The sequence below is a fragment of the Ruditapes philippinarum genome, unplaced genomic scaffold (genome assembly GCF_026571515.1).
Source record: "Ruditapes philippinarum isolate M1 unplaced genomic scaffold, ASM2657151v2 ctg15562_1_1_1_1, whole genome shotgun sequence".
Taxonomy (NCBI): domain Eukaryota; kingdom Metazoa; phylum Mollusca; class Bivalvia; order Venerida; family Veneridae; genus Ruditapes; species Ruditapes philippinarum.
This window is the reverse complement of record NW_026854979.1, coordinates 1-17,075: the sequence shown is the minus strand read 5'-3', so window position 1 is coordinate 17,075 and position 17,075 is coordinate 1. Positions and strand designations below refer to the sequence as shown.

The following is a 17,075-nucleotide window of genomic DNA, read 5'->3' as shown; positions in this document are numbered from 1 at the left end:
TATATGTTAGGTCTGAAAACTGCTTAAAGTGCCTTTGTTAGAAAGTATATTATCTATACTGAACTAACATGAATAGACTGAACTAACATGAATAGAAGAACAAACAAGCAAACAAACATTTACATAAACATGATTTAAATTGTTTATTCTTTCCCTATTTTAGTTGTTATTTTAAAGGATTTCTGATATGGGACTAAGTGACTGCATAGTTATACCGAAGCATTTAGCTAAATTTTATGATCATATATAAATATGTGTTGAATTGTTATTCCATTAAGCATCATTAAATATATTTTGATGGAATATTGGTTTCTCGTTTATAAGTTATTGATCAATACTAAATCAAATTGTAGTATTTAACGGACACACTTTTTTCAACAGGATCTGTTTAAGTCAAGACATATTTGTTTTGAATATTACAACACCGGATAAATATCTCACCCACACTCTTCCCCATTTATATATCTTCGTGTTATTTGACGCACTATCTACATATTATAATTTAGCTCGTTTAAATACATAAAACTTGTCTTGTATCATATTCAATCAAGACCTAAATTATTTGAGAAATAGCTTGGTTTATTTTCAGATCTATCGACCGATCTTATATGTAATGCAAACCTTTCATTTATGTTTTAACGAAACACATGTTTTTACTTGTTCAATTGCCTACTACCCAATGATTGGACTTTTTTATACGTACAGCAAAGTCACGTGGTAGTTTTACATTCAATTCGTTCTGAAATCCATTATGGATAATCAATAAGGTGCCATTACATTGGAGATATGTCAAGATGGCCGAAGAAAGTCCGGGATAAACATTTTAACACATAAGAACAACTTGCGGTAAGTTTTAATTGATTATGTCTCATTAATATTCACATTTTGTGATTATGAGAATGTAGATGTCATGTGCATACTAGAGAGCTCATTATATTTAATGTTTGATTGTTTATGATCAAAGAAGCTAGGAAGTGACAAAAATTATATTATCTATTAAATATATATTTGGTAAAACAGTGAAAAATTAACCGATGAATGGCATTATAAACGGAATAAATTTAATATTTCAAATTTTTAGGTAGATACGTTGACAACTGAATTAACCTTCTTATGTAGACTTGACATAATTTTTTAATTCTTCATTGTCGCGGGTCTGTTAACACTTGGTTTGCTTTAGGTGGACTTTTGTTGGCATACGGCTTGGTTTGCCTTAGGCGGACTTTGTGGACATACCGCTTGGTTTGCCTTAGGCGGTCTTAATTCATACCGGCTGTAAGTTTTGTCGTGTGATGGTCTTGTTGACAAACATTTGTTTATGACATTATACTAGTGAATATCAAATCATATTCAAACACTTTCTAGTCAATTTTTGTTAAGTATTAAAAAGTATTAATGTTAGAAAATATTAATTGCTAGAATAGTATATATTATTAATTGATATAAGTCAGTTGATGTCTTTAAATAAGTAGACCTAATTTTTCAATTATCATACAAATTCACATACATTGATTACTGCTTTTATTAAATATTTATCGGGACGATATTTGATTTAAATATTTTTTAAGTCTACCTCTGTTCACAATTGAAAAAGAACGAACACTGCTCTTTCAAAGGGTATTCTGAGTAGTAATAAGCATTTAAACTTAATAATTTCTGCCAAGATAGATTCTACTTATTTATAATTAACGAGGACAATTCGTTACATATCAACATCTTCGGAGCAAAACCCTTTGGGAGACAACGATTAAGTTGTTATTGAGAGGTGTAGCTCTACTGACGTTAAGAAAAGTGAAACAAAATTTACTTAGAAATTGTTGTTGGAAAGAAGTGTTTTCTTTACAGTAGGCAATTCTGCAAAGGTTACAAAGTATTTGAAATTGTCAACGAATATTTGACTACTTTTGCATACATACCATTGATAATTTTAGATACCTGCCTTAATATGTTCAACTGCTTAATCAAATTAAAGTTTGACTGATTTTTCCTTTTTATTTCCCCTTGAAAGTTAACATATCGGCCAATAGAGGTTTTATAGCTTTTTTATTATCTTAGAATGGTGATGTTTACTTACTGTATCAAAATGTATTTTATTATTGAATACTTACCACAAATTAAGAACACCGTCATACTCTTTCTGTGTCAAGGTTTTATATCAAATTAACTATTCATCATTTAAAGTTATGTCATATCAATTCTTTCCTTTGTATAAAAATCATTCATGTATATTCGCGCAAGAAGACTTATCAAAGAACGTTATATCAAGATAGTATCATTCTTTTATGAATTAATCTCAGTTACCTCAATTCTAAATGAAATTATCATTTGTTTCAAATATATATTTTTCATGTCATTTAAAAGAATTCAATAAAGAAAAGTAATTTATTTTCTTTAAATGCATTAAATTTCTATGATATATGGAACTTTTTTTCAGATTATTATAGCTGTTTAACTTGTCACTGTTTTACTTCGAACAAAGGTGTTATATGTACAATACATGTAATAAACTATATTGTTTGATAACGTTTGTATAATATCTAATACCACAAATTAGTTTTTACTTTTTGAATAATTTATGTATTTTTTTTTGTTATTATTTTTAACTTGTTTTTATCGACATACATTCGACTGGTACAATTTCTTTGAGCCGCTAATCTAGATAATGAAGGTTCAGACATGGAACTTACATAGAATGTATATATGTTTTCTGTTAGGTGGACAACTTTTAACTGTTTTCAATAAGTCTACAGCGATATATATCTTTGTAAATAAGCTCTATTCATTATTGGATAATGAACTGTAAAATATGCCCCAGCTCTATAAAAAACCTTTAATCAGGCGGAAAGTAAATGATACAAGGTTATCTTAACGAGTTTTGGTAGAAATTTGATATAGTTGTTTTTTGTGTATGCAAACTTTAGTCAATTTCAAGAAGTAAATAACCGATATACCTTATTATTCATTTGTACCTTTTGAAAATAATAAGTAGATCTATAATAACTATGTCTATTGTATAAAAACCGGTAACCAAAATGTATAAATAGAATACCCGGGCGTATTACGACACTCTATCTTATCAGAAGAAATCGTTTAAACAAACCTATTTGGGTAGAAGTTCTATAGTTAAATTTAAATAAAAGAGGCTATGGGTGAGAGTCCTCTATAAATTAATGTAATTTATCTCAATTTTAAATGAAAAATTATCATCTGTTTTAAATATATATTTTTTTCTATGGAGAGGCTATGGATGGGAGATGTAAACAAAACTTAATATAATGCTTAATACGATACCATGTCTGGAAGAGATGTTAACAAAACTCAATATAATGCTTAATACGATAACATGTCTGGTAGAGATGTTAACAAAACTTAATATGATGCTTAATACGATACCATGTCTGGTAGAGATGTTAACAAAACTTAATATAATGCTTAATACGATACCATGTGTGGTAGAGATGATAACAAAACTTAATATAATGCTTAATACGATACCATGTATGTTAGAGATGTTAACAAAACTTAATATGATGCTTAATACGATACCATGTCTGGTAGAGATGTTAACAAAACTTAATATAATGCTTAATACGATACCATGTCTGGTAGAGATGTTAACAAAACTTAATATGATGCTTAATACGATACCATGTCTGGTAGAGATGTTAACAAAACTTAATATGATGCTTAATACGATACCATGTCTGGTAGAGATGTTAACAAAACTTAATATGATGCTTAATACGATACCATGTCTGGTAGAGATGTTAACAAAACTTAATATAATGCTTAATACGATACCTATGTGTTAGAGATGTTAACAAAACTTAATATAATGCTTAATACGATACCATGTGTGGTAGAGATGTTAACAAAACTTAATATAATGCTTAATACGATACCTATGTGTTAGAGATGTTAACAAAACTTAATATAATGCTTAATACGATACCATGTGTGGTAGAGATGTTAACAAAGACTGGGTATGTTCTGAGAGTGGTGATAGATAGATTCGAGATGTTAACAGACGGAAAAAACTGCTTATGACGGTGATAGGAGGTTGAAAGATTTTAATAAAGACTGAATATTCTGCTTAAGGGTGTGTTATATTGGTTAGATCTTAACTTAGACCTTTTATACTGCTTAAAGTGGGGCTTATGTGTAGATGGTACTTGATAGCAAAGACTTAATGAATTGCTTTAGATGGTTCTATAGGTTGGTGAGAAATAGTAACAAAATATACTGCTTAAATTAAGATGGTGCTTAGTGACTGAGAGATGTTTACATACACTGGATATTCTCTATATAAGTTTTGCTAGGTGGTTATATATGAGATGTAAACAAAATTTATGTTACTGCTTAAGGCGATAAGACATCTTGAATTGCTTAAGCGTATGGTAAAAGTTTACAGGCTATAAACATTCTTTATTTGTATCAATATGTTTCATGCTGAATAAGTGTTTGTAAATATTTGTATAAAATGCAAAAGCTTAGTTTACTTTAAATGTTATTTTCTAAATGTATATTTTACCATATATATGGTTGGTAGTCTCCAGAGATAGATAGATATCATGAATATGGACAAATGAGATTCAGTATGTTCAGTATCTGGAATCTGGTTGCTTAACACGTGTAGCAATTAAGATAAAAAAAAACGTGTTCAAAGTTGATTATGTTATATTACGACCATTGAATGTATCTTTTCTCTATAAAAACAGAAAATGTTTATATAAGAGTTATTGTTGTTTAATCTGACAAATTTGAATGAATTTTGATAAATAATTTTGAGAGATAGATATATCTAGTAGCTATTTGCTAGGAAAAAGATGGTGTGGTCAACATCCATTTTTTTTTTCGAAAAATAATAAATTTGAATAAATAAATGATTATTAGCAAAGAAATCAGTTAAGATATACAGTATACTGTAAATAACTGTGAGACCAGCTGGGAAAAGTGTGATACTTATCCGGTCTCAGGTATTTGCCTGATAGAACTGGGAGTTAACTGGCGATCGAATATATATCATATCCCAAACTTATACTCACAATTAAAATAAAAAACAAAAATAGTTAGAATCTTGTTATCATCCATACAACATATAACATTAAAGTACACCAATTTTTGTTGAAAGTATAGTTACTGGAAAACTATGTATTGGTAAGACACTTTTGTCAATAAGTTCAATGTCCAACATTCAAGCAAATACAATTCAATTAAAATTGAAATCAAACAAATGAATGTACTGCATGCCCGCTATTTGTTTTCTCATAATTAAGAAACTGCAAATAATGCCTAAATGATATTGCGCTAAAGAGTCATTCCGTTACAATTGTTCAACAAGTGTAGGTAAACATTTAGTGTTCTAAACTCGTTTTATAATTTAGTAGTGTTCTAAACGTAGTTACACATGCACTGTAAAGTTGGAGAAGTATCATGGCGGAAAATTGTAAAGGAAAATATACTCGATGCATCTATTTCAAAAATAGGAAGCAATTACGGTAATTATCTTATGACGTTTGTACCCAATAAGTTAATTATATCATACTGAATTGAAATGTTAACAGAATAACACGAAAATAAATAATGTGCTCAAATAAATTACCAAAGCTTTATCGGTTGAAAGAGACTTCTATGATTTTATTTTTTTTAATTACATCATGTATATAAAATACTACAAGGTTTTGCAGCCTCCATGTTTTAACGCAACGGAAGTGCATTGACTGGTGTACAATTTTCAATTAAAAACACTAGTTCCAGATTCGATGAAAAGATACTATTGGCTATGGGGGCAGGGGACCTAAAAATGAAAAATTTTGTATTTCAGTGTGACCAGAAACACAATTCCAAATATTTCAAAATCTGTTTCACAGGCAGATTACAAGTTGGACAGCATTATTTAATGATATATGACATACATTGAAGTAAATAATAGTTTGCATGCATTGCTCCTCCAAAAAATGACTGACAGCAATTTATATTTACCCCCACTCAGCCAAAATCACACCTAAAATATACCAATATGGACAATCTTCATGAAGGTGCAGCATACTCCAGAATCCGCCTGATTCCTTTAAAAATATCAGTAACACCTAGTGCAAGCTATGGCATTTTCAGAAATGACCAATAAAGTGTCTGTCATACGTTTAGATTTTTCACAAAATTTATCCGAAATTTCTTACTTGTTTGGCGCCATCTGTCAAAGCTTGATTTTTTAACTTTTTCACCTCCATTCGGAGAGTCAGAAATACATACAAAGCTACCAAAATGCTTAGTTTCGGGTAAAAACCCAAAAATACTTCTCATTTCCTACACACAAACAAGAAAGAATTACAATGACAGAGAAATATCAGAAGTTATCAGTACCTTCAAAACACCATGTCTGAGTTATTAAAAAATTTGACCGGGGCCATCATTCGAATATGTCCCCTGCCCCCTTAATATGGGTACCACAATTATTGACTATTTCGCCGTGGTACCCGCATCGACAATATTCTTTAAAAGATGACTCGGGAGCCAGTATTAATTATACACCAGTCAATGCAATTCCGTTGCGTTAAAACATGGCGGCTGCAAAACCTTGTAGTATTTTATATATATACATAATATAATTATTTTTTTTAAATTAAAATCATAGAAGGTTATGGAACCGAGTGCCTATGGTCTTATTTGTAAATTGTTGGGAGCTTGAGGCAAATAATCTTAAAAAAGCAGCTTTCATCAACCTGTTTCTCAAATTAATTCTTTATATTGATTAGTATACTCGAACCCCATGATACCGTTGGCTCCACGGTACCGGTGTTTTCACATATCTCGCGATATTATTGTCAACGCCACCTACCGAATGTTTATATTGACATTCTCTAGTAATATTTGCTATTTCAACGTTTGTTAACATTTTAATGAGTTTCTGAAGAAAATATTTTACATACCCTACCTTATTTTTCAGTTACTATCCTTTTCCTCCATTGCATAAATCGGTCTCTCTACAAAACACATTTTTTTTTTCAAAAAAAATAAATAATGACAGGTGTTGACATCATTCGTACATCCATTACATGTCACTTGACCTTTTGACATCATTTTTGACGGGAAAAAATTAATCTATGGAAAGCCATTAGTGCATATGAAACACTCAGAAACAGTTTGTGAAAATTGAAAGGTCAGTTTCAATCAGTCTGTTAAAGGAGCCTGTGTTAAGTGCCATATTGATATTTTATCTTCATCATATATAAATAAAATAGATTCAACGATATAAAAGGACCAGAAAATTACAACAACACTAAAATTAAGTGAAGGGGGAATTTTTGAATCCAACCACACGGAATAATATACACCTGTAATTGGGAGTTAAAGATTCTAATACAGAGATCACTTAGGGGAGGGGGGTAATAAAAGATGAATAGTAAACATTTAAACACACATTTTTATGTTGTTTTTAAGTAATTTTTTAGATAGGAATACAAGAATGCTAAAATGATGTTTTTGCCATTAAAACTGCAATGGCTTTCCATATAAATGACATTTTTACCAGTGCACCGGTAGCATGAAGTCTGTTTAACTATGGCATACAATATGGTCGACCATTGTTTACATTTGTAGTGAGCGAGAATTTCATAGTAACAGAACTCTGTAATGTATTTTAAGAGGATTAAATGTTTAAATGTTAATGAAGTTGATAATTTTATCTGAAAAACATCTTGTACAAATTATGTACACCGGTATCGTGGAGACCCAGGCTAATTGTAACATCTAGTCCAAATCTATGGAGATAAGGTTATGATTCAAATATCTCTGATTTTTTTTTCAAATTCTCAAAGAAAGGAAAGTTCTAGCTATACGTGAGTCACATACGGCTAGCCCCGACACAAGTCGAACATTCATGCTATTTTGCTTCTTTAAAGAAGAATTTTAACCAAGAAACAACAGTTGTCTTCGTATGATTACGTTTTAGAGATTAATCGCCATGGCTACAGTAAAGAAATAGAAAATACATGGTTGATGTCGGGATGGAGAAGGTTTATCCGGTGAGCGAGAAACTGTATCTTGGCGAGCTTGAGCGAACCAAGATTCACTTTCGCGGCAAACCAGATAAACCTTCTCCATCCCGACATCAACCATGTATTTGATTTATCCTGCTATTAATGATGTTTTTAGAATAATTAAATGGTTTCATTCTTACGTTTCCCGATAAAATAGCATCTTTATGTAGTTGTGTTTTGCTGCTTAACTTTTGACGTCATCATATGACGTAATGACTGGATAAAGATAAGTTTATCCGGCAAGGCTTTATCTAGCTGATGATATAGACAGTGTAACCGTATAGACAATAGCAGGATAAAGTATGAATATCTATATTTGTTATCTCCAGATGACGAGAACAGTTAGCATGTTCTGTGAAACGCATTCTAAAATTATATTGTCAGCTCCTGGATAGGCTTTAATTAATTAAGGCTAATTCACTGTGCTTTTATGTTCGATATTTATCTACTGTATTTAAAAATTATAGAATTGTTTTTGCTTTTCACCGTTTTTTCAATGTTCTTTTTATTAGCTCACGGTCACCAGAGCCGAAGGCTCAGGGTGAGCTATTAGTATCAAAGTGGGATGCTCTGGTGTCCATCGTCCGTCGTCATGCGTCAACAATGGTCTTCTTCTCTGAAACTACTGGACAGATTTACTTCAAATTTGGTCTGTAGCATCCTTGTGACAGTCACAATTGAATTTGCTCATGTCATTCCAATTGGCCCCTTTTAGGGGTCAGCAGAGCTAAAAATAGAAAAACCTTTAAACATCTTCTTCTACAGAACTAATGATTGGATGATCACCAAACTTTGTCTGTAGCATTATTGGGTAGTCTTTTATCAAGTTTGCTCATATTAATTTGATTGGCCCCTTTTAGGGGTCTCTAGGGCTAAAAAAAGAAAAACCTTTAAACATCTTCTTCTACAGAACTAATGGATGGATGTTCACCAAACTTTGTCTGTAGCATTCTTGGGTAGTCTTTTATCAAGTTTGCTCATATAAATTTGATTGGCCCCTTTTAGGGGTCTCCAGGGCTAAAAAAAGAAAAAACTGTTAAATGTCTATTTCTAGAAAACTTATTGATGGATGATCACCAATCTTTGTCTGTAGCATTTTTGGGTAGTCTTTTATCACGTTTGTTAGTATTATTTTGATTGGCCCCTTTTAGGGGTCTCTAGGGCTAAAAATAGAAAAACATTTAAACATGTTCTCCTACAGAACTTAATTGATGGATGAGCACCAAACTTTGTCTGTAGCATTCTTGGGTAGTCTTATATCAAGTTTGTTAGTATTATTTTGATTGGCCCCTTTTAGGGGTCTCCAGGGCTAAAAATAGAAAGACCTTTAAACATGTTCTCCTACAGAACTAATTGATAGATGATCTCCAAATTTTGTCAGTAGCATTCTCGGGTAGTGTTTTATCAAGTTTGCTCATATTCATTTCATTAGCCCCTTTTAGGGGCTGGTGAAGCTAAAAATAGAAATACCTTTAAATGTCTATTTCTACAGAACTAATTGATGGATGATCACCAAAATTTGTCTGAAGCATTCTTGGGAAGTCTTTTATCAAGTTTGCTCATATTATTTTGATTGGCCCCTTTTAGGGGCCGCTAAAATTAAAAATTGATATTCATTTAAATGCTATAGCTACAGGACTAATTGATGGATGATCACCAAACTTTGTCTGTAGCATTCTTGGGTAGTCTTTTATCAAGTTTGCTCATATTTATTTGGATTTAGGACCCCTTTTAGGGGCCACTAAAGCTAAAAAAGGAAAAATAGAAAAAACCTTGAACATCATTTCCTACTTGAAATAATTGATAGATGATCACCAAACTTTGTTAGCAATTCTAAAGTAGTCTTTTATCAAGTTTGTTCATATTAATTTAATTAGCCCCGTTTAAGCTAAAGTTTAAATACCCCAGGTCATGGCATTTCTTCAAATTATTGTTTAAACATGCATTCTATGCTCAAATTTAATATTAGAATATATTGACATTTTAATACTGGAAAGCAGTTGTTTCTGGTGAGCGACTCAGGGCCATCATGGCCCTCTTGTTTATTTATTTATTTTATTTATTTATGCTCTGATCATGCTGTAATGAAAAAGCTTCTTTTGCTGTTATGATCCATGTGCTCAAATATTAAACAAAAATGGATTAAATAATTTGAGCTGTGTCACGACAAAACCAACATAGTGTGTTTGCGACCAGTATCAGGATCCATGCTGTCTGCTTACCAACCATTTTACAAGTAGAGAAACTGATATCGAACAGCACGGATCCTGATCAGACTGCGCGGATGCGCAGGCTGGTCTGGATCCATGCTGGTCGCAAACGCACTATGTTGGTTTTGTCGTGTCGTGGCTCATTTATCTTTTATAAAAATGAAACAACAAATCATAAGCATGAACAACAAAGACGTTATAACTTATAACATGCAACTTTGACACTATTATCAAGATTACAGCGCTTGCATTACATTAAATCGTATTCTTTTTTTTTTACAAAATGGCGGAACATCTTTATATAAGTGAAGACGTGAGGACAAATGTAGGGAAATGGGTTAACATCCTTGTTTAAAGACATAAATAACATTCGCATTGACCTTGTAGGTAAAAATGGTTTCCGATCAATAACTTGAGAATGCTTAGGTCTAGGAACTTTAAACTTGGTATGATGATTGGAAATGACCAGCAGATGGCCCCTATTGATTTTGGGGTCAAGGGGTCAAAGGTCAAGGTCACATTGACCTTGAAGGTAAAAACGGTTTCCGATCAATAACTAAAGAAGGCTTAGGCAAATGCACTTCAAACTTGGTAAGTTGATTGTTCATGACCAGCAGATGAACCCTATTGATTTAAGGGTCAAGGGGTCAAAGGTCACATTAACTTGAAGTTAAAATGGTTTCCACTCAATACCTAAAGGACGCTTAGGCCTAGGAACTTCAAACTTGGTATGATGCTTGTTCATGACCAGCAGATGAACCCTAATGATTTTTGGGTCAAAGGGTTAAAGGTCAAGGTCACATTGACCGTGCAAGTAAAAACAGTTTCCGATCAATAACTAAAGAAACCTTAGGCCTAGGAACTTCAACCTTGGTATGATGATGCAGATGGCCCCTATTGATTTTGGGGTCAAGGGGTCAAAGGTCAAGGTCACATTGACCTTGTAGGAAAAAACGGTTTCCGATCAATAACCAGAGAAGGCTTAGGCCTGGGAACTTCAAACTTGGTATGATGATTGTTCATGACCAGCAGATAAACCCTATTGATTTTGGGGTCAAGGGATTAAAGGTCACATTGACTTGAAGTTAAAAACGGTTTCCACTCAATACCTAAAGGACGCTTAGGCCTAGGAACTTCAAACTTGGTATGATGATTGTTCATGACAAGCAATTGTACCCTATTGATTTTGGGGTCAAGGGATCAAAGGTCATGGTCACATTGACCTTGTCAGTGAAAACAGTTTCCGCACAATAAATAAAGAAGGCTTTGGCCTGGGAACTTCAAACTGTATATGATGATTGGTCATGACCAATAGATAACCCAATAGATAAAGAAGGTTTCTGACCAATACCTCTACAACTCAAGTTGCCTTGGTTTATTTTTTTGTCTTATACTTAAAATGCTTTTGGTATACACATTTGAAGGTCTTATGTAATATATCAACTTCGCTGTCATTAATAAGGCCTACATGATTCATAAAATTTATGCATATATCATTTGGTATATAAATAACTTAAATTGCTGCACACAACCTATGGGGTCACAGTAATTATTACCTTGTGACTAGTCATGACCATTATATAACCCTTATTATTTTTTTGTTCACTGGGTCAGAAGTCATGCATAATAACCTGGTCACATGACTAATTGGCTGGTGATAGGGGGCATACATGTTTTACAAACATATCTTGTTATAGTAAGTGTTCTGTTTTGCCACTTGTTAATGATATAAATTGTCTAGAAATGCATCCAGCATCGGAATAGCATAAAAATCTAGAAAAATACGCACAATTTCAAATTTCAAATGCACACAATCATGCAAATATGGTTGTTTGTTAAAAACATATCATGGTTAATTATTTGAATGTACAATTGTTTATTTGTTTGATAAATCAGGAGTGGGATATTGTTTTGGCATTTCCGTCTGTCTGTCCTTCCGTCCATCCAAATTTATGGAAATCATTAATATCAAGATGGAGATGTGCATCTCTTCGGCTTGTTCCAGACAGACCTTTTTACTCAGATTTTGTTTCCTCGCTAGTTCTCTACAACTACTGGCTGGAATTCAACGAAACTTTATGGGAATCATCAATATCAAGCGGAGATGGGCATATCATTGCCTTGTACCGGTCAGACACTATCTCAAAGTTATGGCCCTTGATTTGTTATGCAGTATGCATATACATGTAGAACAATAATCGTTTCCGCGCTTCTTCTCTGCAACTACCGGTTGGAATTCAATGAAACTTGATGGGAACCTTCAATACCAACAGGAAATGGGCATAATTCGTCGCCTTGTTCCGGTTAGACACTTTAACTCAGAGTTATGACTCTTTATTACAGTAGTCATGCAGTATGCATATAGATAATTCTTGTCCAGCCTTCAAAGGTCAAACTTAACTGTCGGGATTTCAATCAAACCTTACACGAGTGATCAGTACCATCCCTAGTTGTGCACATCATCGGCAGGTTCTGCTTCACTGCAGAAAATGGCCACCAGAGCTAAAAATAGAAAAATATTGTCCGGCCTTCACATGTCAAACTACTGGTAGAATTTCAACTAAACTTTACAAATTGGCCGCAAGAGCTAGAAATAGATAATTCTTTTCCGGCCTTCAAAGGTCGAAATACTGTCGGGATTTCGATCAAAATTTACAGGAGTGATCAGTACCATTCCTAGTTGTGCATATCACAAGAAAAATCTTGTCTGGCCTTCACAGGTTAAACTACAGGTTGAATTTCAACCAAACTTTACAGGAGTGATCAGTAACATCCTTAATTATGCACATCACCAGCACGTTCCACTTTGCTGCACAAATTGTCTGCAAGAGCTAAAAATAGAAAAATCTTGTCCGGCCTTCACGGGTCAAACTACTGGTGGGAATTCAACAAAATATTACAGGAGTAATTAGTACCATTCCTAGTTGTGCACATCACTGTTACTTTCTGCTTTGCTGCACAAAATTGGCCGCCAGAGCTAAAAATAGATAATTCTTGTCCGGCCTTCACAGGTCAAACTACTGGTGGGATTTCAGCCAAACTTTACAGGAGTGATCAGTACCATCTCTAGTTGTGCACATCACCGGCCCATCCAGTTCGCTGCACAAAATGGCCACCAGAGCTAAAAATAGAAAAATCTTGTCCGGCCTTCACAGGTCAAACTACTGGTGGGATTTCAGCCAACTTTACAGGAATGATCAGTACCATCCCTAGTTGTGCACATCATTGTCATGTTCCGCTTTGCTACACAAATTGGCCGCTAGAGCTAAAAATAGAAAAATCTTGTCCAGTCTTTACAGGTCAAACTACTGGTGGGATTTCAACCAAACTTTACAGGAGTGATCAGTACCATCCCTAGGTTTGCATGTCATCAGCATGTTCTGCTTTTCTGCACATTATGACCGTCAGAGCTATAAATAGAAAATTCTTTTCTTGCTTTCACAGGTCAAGCTACAAGTAGGATTTCAATAACACTTCACATAAGTGACCATACATAGTTTATATTTATTCTGTCAGTATTGCTGTGTACTTCTATGGCCTTATTACGCAAACATGTACTTTTAAACAAAAGTAAGTTACAAAGAAAATGTCTATACATAAGAACGTTGGTCTGTCCACAGTCCTTGGTCCACTTAAACCCAGGATCCCATGATAATTAAAAAAAAGGTATTGAAAATATTTTTATGAAACTCTAAATATTGGTAATACAGGAGTCTGGAGATTATAAATGTCTTTATTTTCTTCATATGTTGAAAATTTGATTGCTTTAGCAACAAGCAGCCTTAAAATGTTGAAAATACCACATTATTGATAACTCAAAAAGTACTGAAAATACTATTTTTTATGAATTTTGAATTATGGCATTACAGCCCAAATATTTAAAAACCTTGTTAACACTTAAAAGGGTACATTTTCTTCATTAATATCGTGAGAAAGTTATTAGCATTCTAAAGTTCGAATTTGGTCATTTGGGGACAGTTAAATAAAGACCAAATTATAAAAAAAATCTTGTTAACATTTAAGCAGCATGCCTCCAGATTCATGATAGTTTTCATGAAAATTTTGAAAATATACTTTAAATTAAGATATTTTAAAGTAAACAAAGAAAGTAATCTATACTAACTTTGCAAACTACACGTTATTGCTCCCCACATTAATTACCGAAAAAGGTCATAAATTTCAAAATTAGCCTGTCCTGGGTTAGTCACGCAGTATAAATAGTGATTAATACCGCAAATTCAGTCATTAATCACACAAAACATTTAAAACTTAACTAGAATCCTTTATATTTTTACTTTTCTTAAAATCAGATACGTTTTTCCTCAAGTTTGATATAACAAATATTTGGCCCATCTGGAGGCATGCGGCTATTCAGATGACGATATGAACTTTGTGAGATCATTTTAAGATGTATATCTTATTAACCTGGTATTTTGGACTTGAAATTATAACCCAAGACCGTACGTACTTATTAAATTTATATAAAATTTTAACATAAATTATTTTGTGTTTTTTTGTTTGTTTAGATATTGATAGAGTATCGGGATGGCACATCAACTTCAGTTAGGGAAGGAAAAGTACAGACAGTGGGTAAAGGCTGGTTTAGGACTTGGATATTTAAAGGAGGGACTGGTACCATTCTGTACTGATATAGCTGACCAACAACATAAGGATATCTTACAAAACATTCGGTCTAGAAAGTCACTACCATCAACTGTGACGTGTGGCAGCTGTCAAGTTGAAACTCTCAAACCAGACCATAAGCCATTAGGGAATGCTAAAAACAGAGTTTGTCCTCTTGGGCAAGTAAAATGCAGCTGTTGCTTTAAGGGAAAAATAACTTGTCCGAACAACATATGTGGCGCCATCTATGATTTTATTGTGAAGCATCATTCATCCTCACCACCTACACCAAACTGGAAAAACAGCGATGCTCAACAGTGGTTTACAGACCCTTGGAGCATTTGTAAGTGTTTTATAAATGCTACAGGGTACGAGCAGAAACAATCTGCTGGTGAAACTGATTGTCCTGGGCTATTACATCTAATGATAAATAACCAGTATTTTCATAGCCACATTGGATGCAATGTCACAGGAACAAACAACCTTTTTTCAAAGGTAAATCATTTATAAAATATGTTTTACTTATCTTTATCAGCTCTATTGTAATGTTATAATAATTGTATAATTTAGTAAGTAAACGAGAAAATGTAAATTTTACTATGAAGGTAATGAAGTAATTCACCACTTTAAAGATTCACAACAAATGTATAAAAATCCACTAATCGTTTTTATTACAAAATTTGTTGTAACAATTCACAAGGCTTGTGGTTAATATTTACTGTAAACATGTACAATTGTAGATTTGTATATAGAACTATTTGTGTACAGGCCTATTTTCCCCTATCCCATGGGTCCATTCCCAATGCAAACTTTGTCTTCTTTTTCCCAATCCCAAAAAATCCATATCCCGAAGTCGGTGATTTGAAAAGAGGTACACATTTTTTTTTGTATTTGGTGTGGAAGTTCTTGATCATGTTTCGGATATCTTTTAAATCCTTATCAGTTTCAGTAATAATATTTTATTTAGCTTTGTTTGAAGAGTTTGCACATCTTATATGCTGGCGTATTTTTTCCCAAATAATAAATTTCACAACTAAGTCTTAGACACAATTTCCAATAAATAAATACATGTAAGAAAAAAGGCCTGGTATAATTTATGATTGTGTCTTTTATGAAGGTATTTACCTAAACAAGTTTCAAACATATATATATATATATATATATATATATATATATATATATATATATATATATATATGCATAGAACAATATTGAACCTGTGTTTTCTATTCAATAGGTACGTCAGTATAGAAATACAATTTTCCATTCAAGCAGTATGGAATTGGACGAAAGTGAGGCAAATACATACTTAGATGATATGATAGCAGTTTTACAAGATGGTAAGGAGCTATTACAACGATCAGATGCCCAGATAGCGGTGAAGAAACTTCAAGATGTAAGTGTAAATAATGAATTATGTCAGTTTGAAATCTTTATTGAGTCGACTTATAATGATTTAAGAAAACAGCCCACTAAATTCACGACATAATTTTGGAAACAGAATTTAAAGCAATATGATATTGAAGTAATAGTCAAATTCAAAACGATACTTCCAATAAGTTGATTGATAAAGTCACATAAGATACATATATACCTATCAAAAGTTAAACTATAATGAAAAAAGATTTTAGTTTGCAAGTGCAGTGAAACTTACGAAATCCAAAAACTTTGAAATCCAAACAATGTTCAGGGTCCCGAAATTTGTATAATTTTTACCTCTGAAATTGAGGACTTCTGAATCCCACATATATCTTGACTCCTATTAGAACCTCAACATGTCATGCATGTCCAACCCTTAAGTGTGAAATTAAGAAAGTGAGAAGTATAAGAATTCTGAAAACTTCTAAAACTCTTCATTTTTGGGCTAATCTCATAAGATACAATGTACACTTAAAAAAATTAGAAAAAGTGAGAAAATAGTAATGTCTGAGAATCAAATAATTACATAGGTAAGTGTATACTGCCTTAAAAGCGGATTTAAGAAAAAAAGTATGAGAGTTTAAATAATAAAACAATTGGGATAATTTGAAATGAAGTTTGACCTGATATATAATATAGAAGAGTAAATATCAATAATTACTTAGCTACATTTTTATGAAAGAAAATATTAACAAAACTGATTTCTTTTCATTAGCTGAAGAAGAAAGATTTCATTATTACCACTGAAGGCTTTGAAGAAATCCTGAGAGAAATTAAGGAAGAG

General features: G+C 32.6%; 1 protein-coding gene across 1 annotated transcript; it reads left to right on the top strand.

Moving 5' to 3' along the window:
* Window positions 1–771: 771 nt before the first annotated feature.
* On the top strand, window positions 772–16,268 carry LOC132741690 (uncharacterized; the record flags this gene model as incomplete). Its single annotated transcript, XM_060729919.1, has 3 exons — window positions 772–846; window positions 14,776–15,367; window positions 16,110–16,268. Coding segments are annotated over exons 2-3 (732 nt in total), but the record flags the coding sequence as incomplete, so codon positions are not given.
* Between the last annotated feature and the right edge of the window lie 807 nt (window positions 16,269–17,075).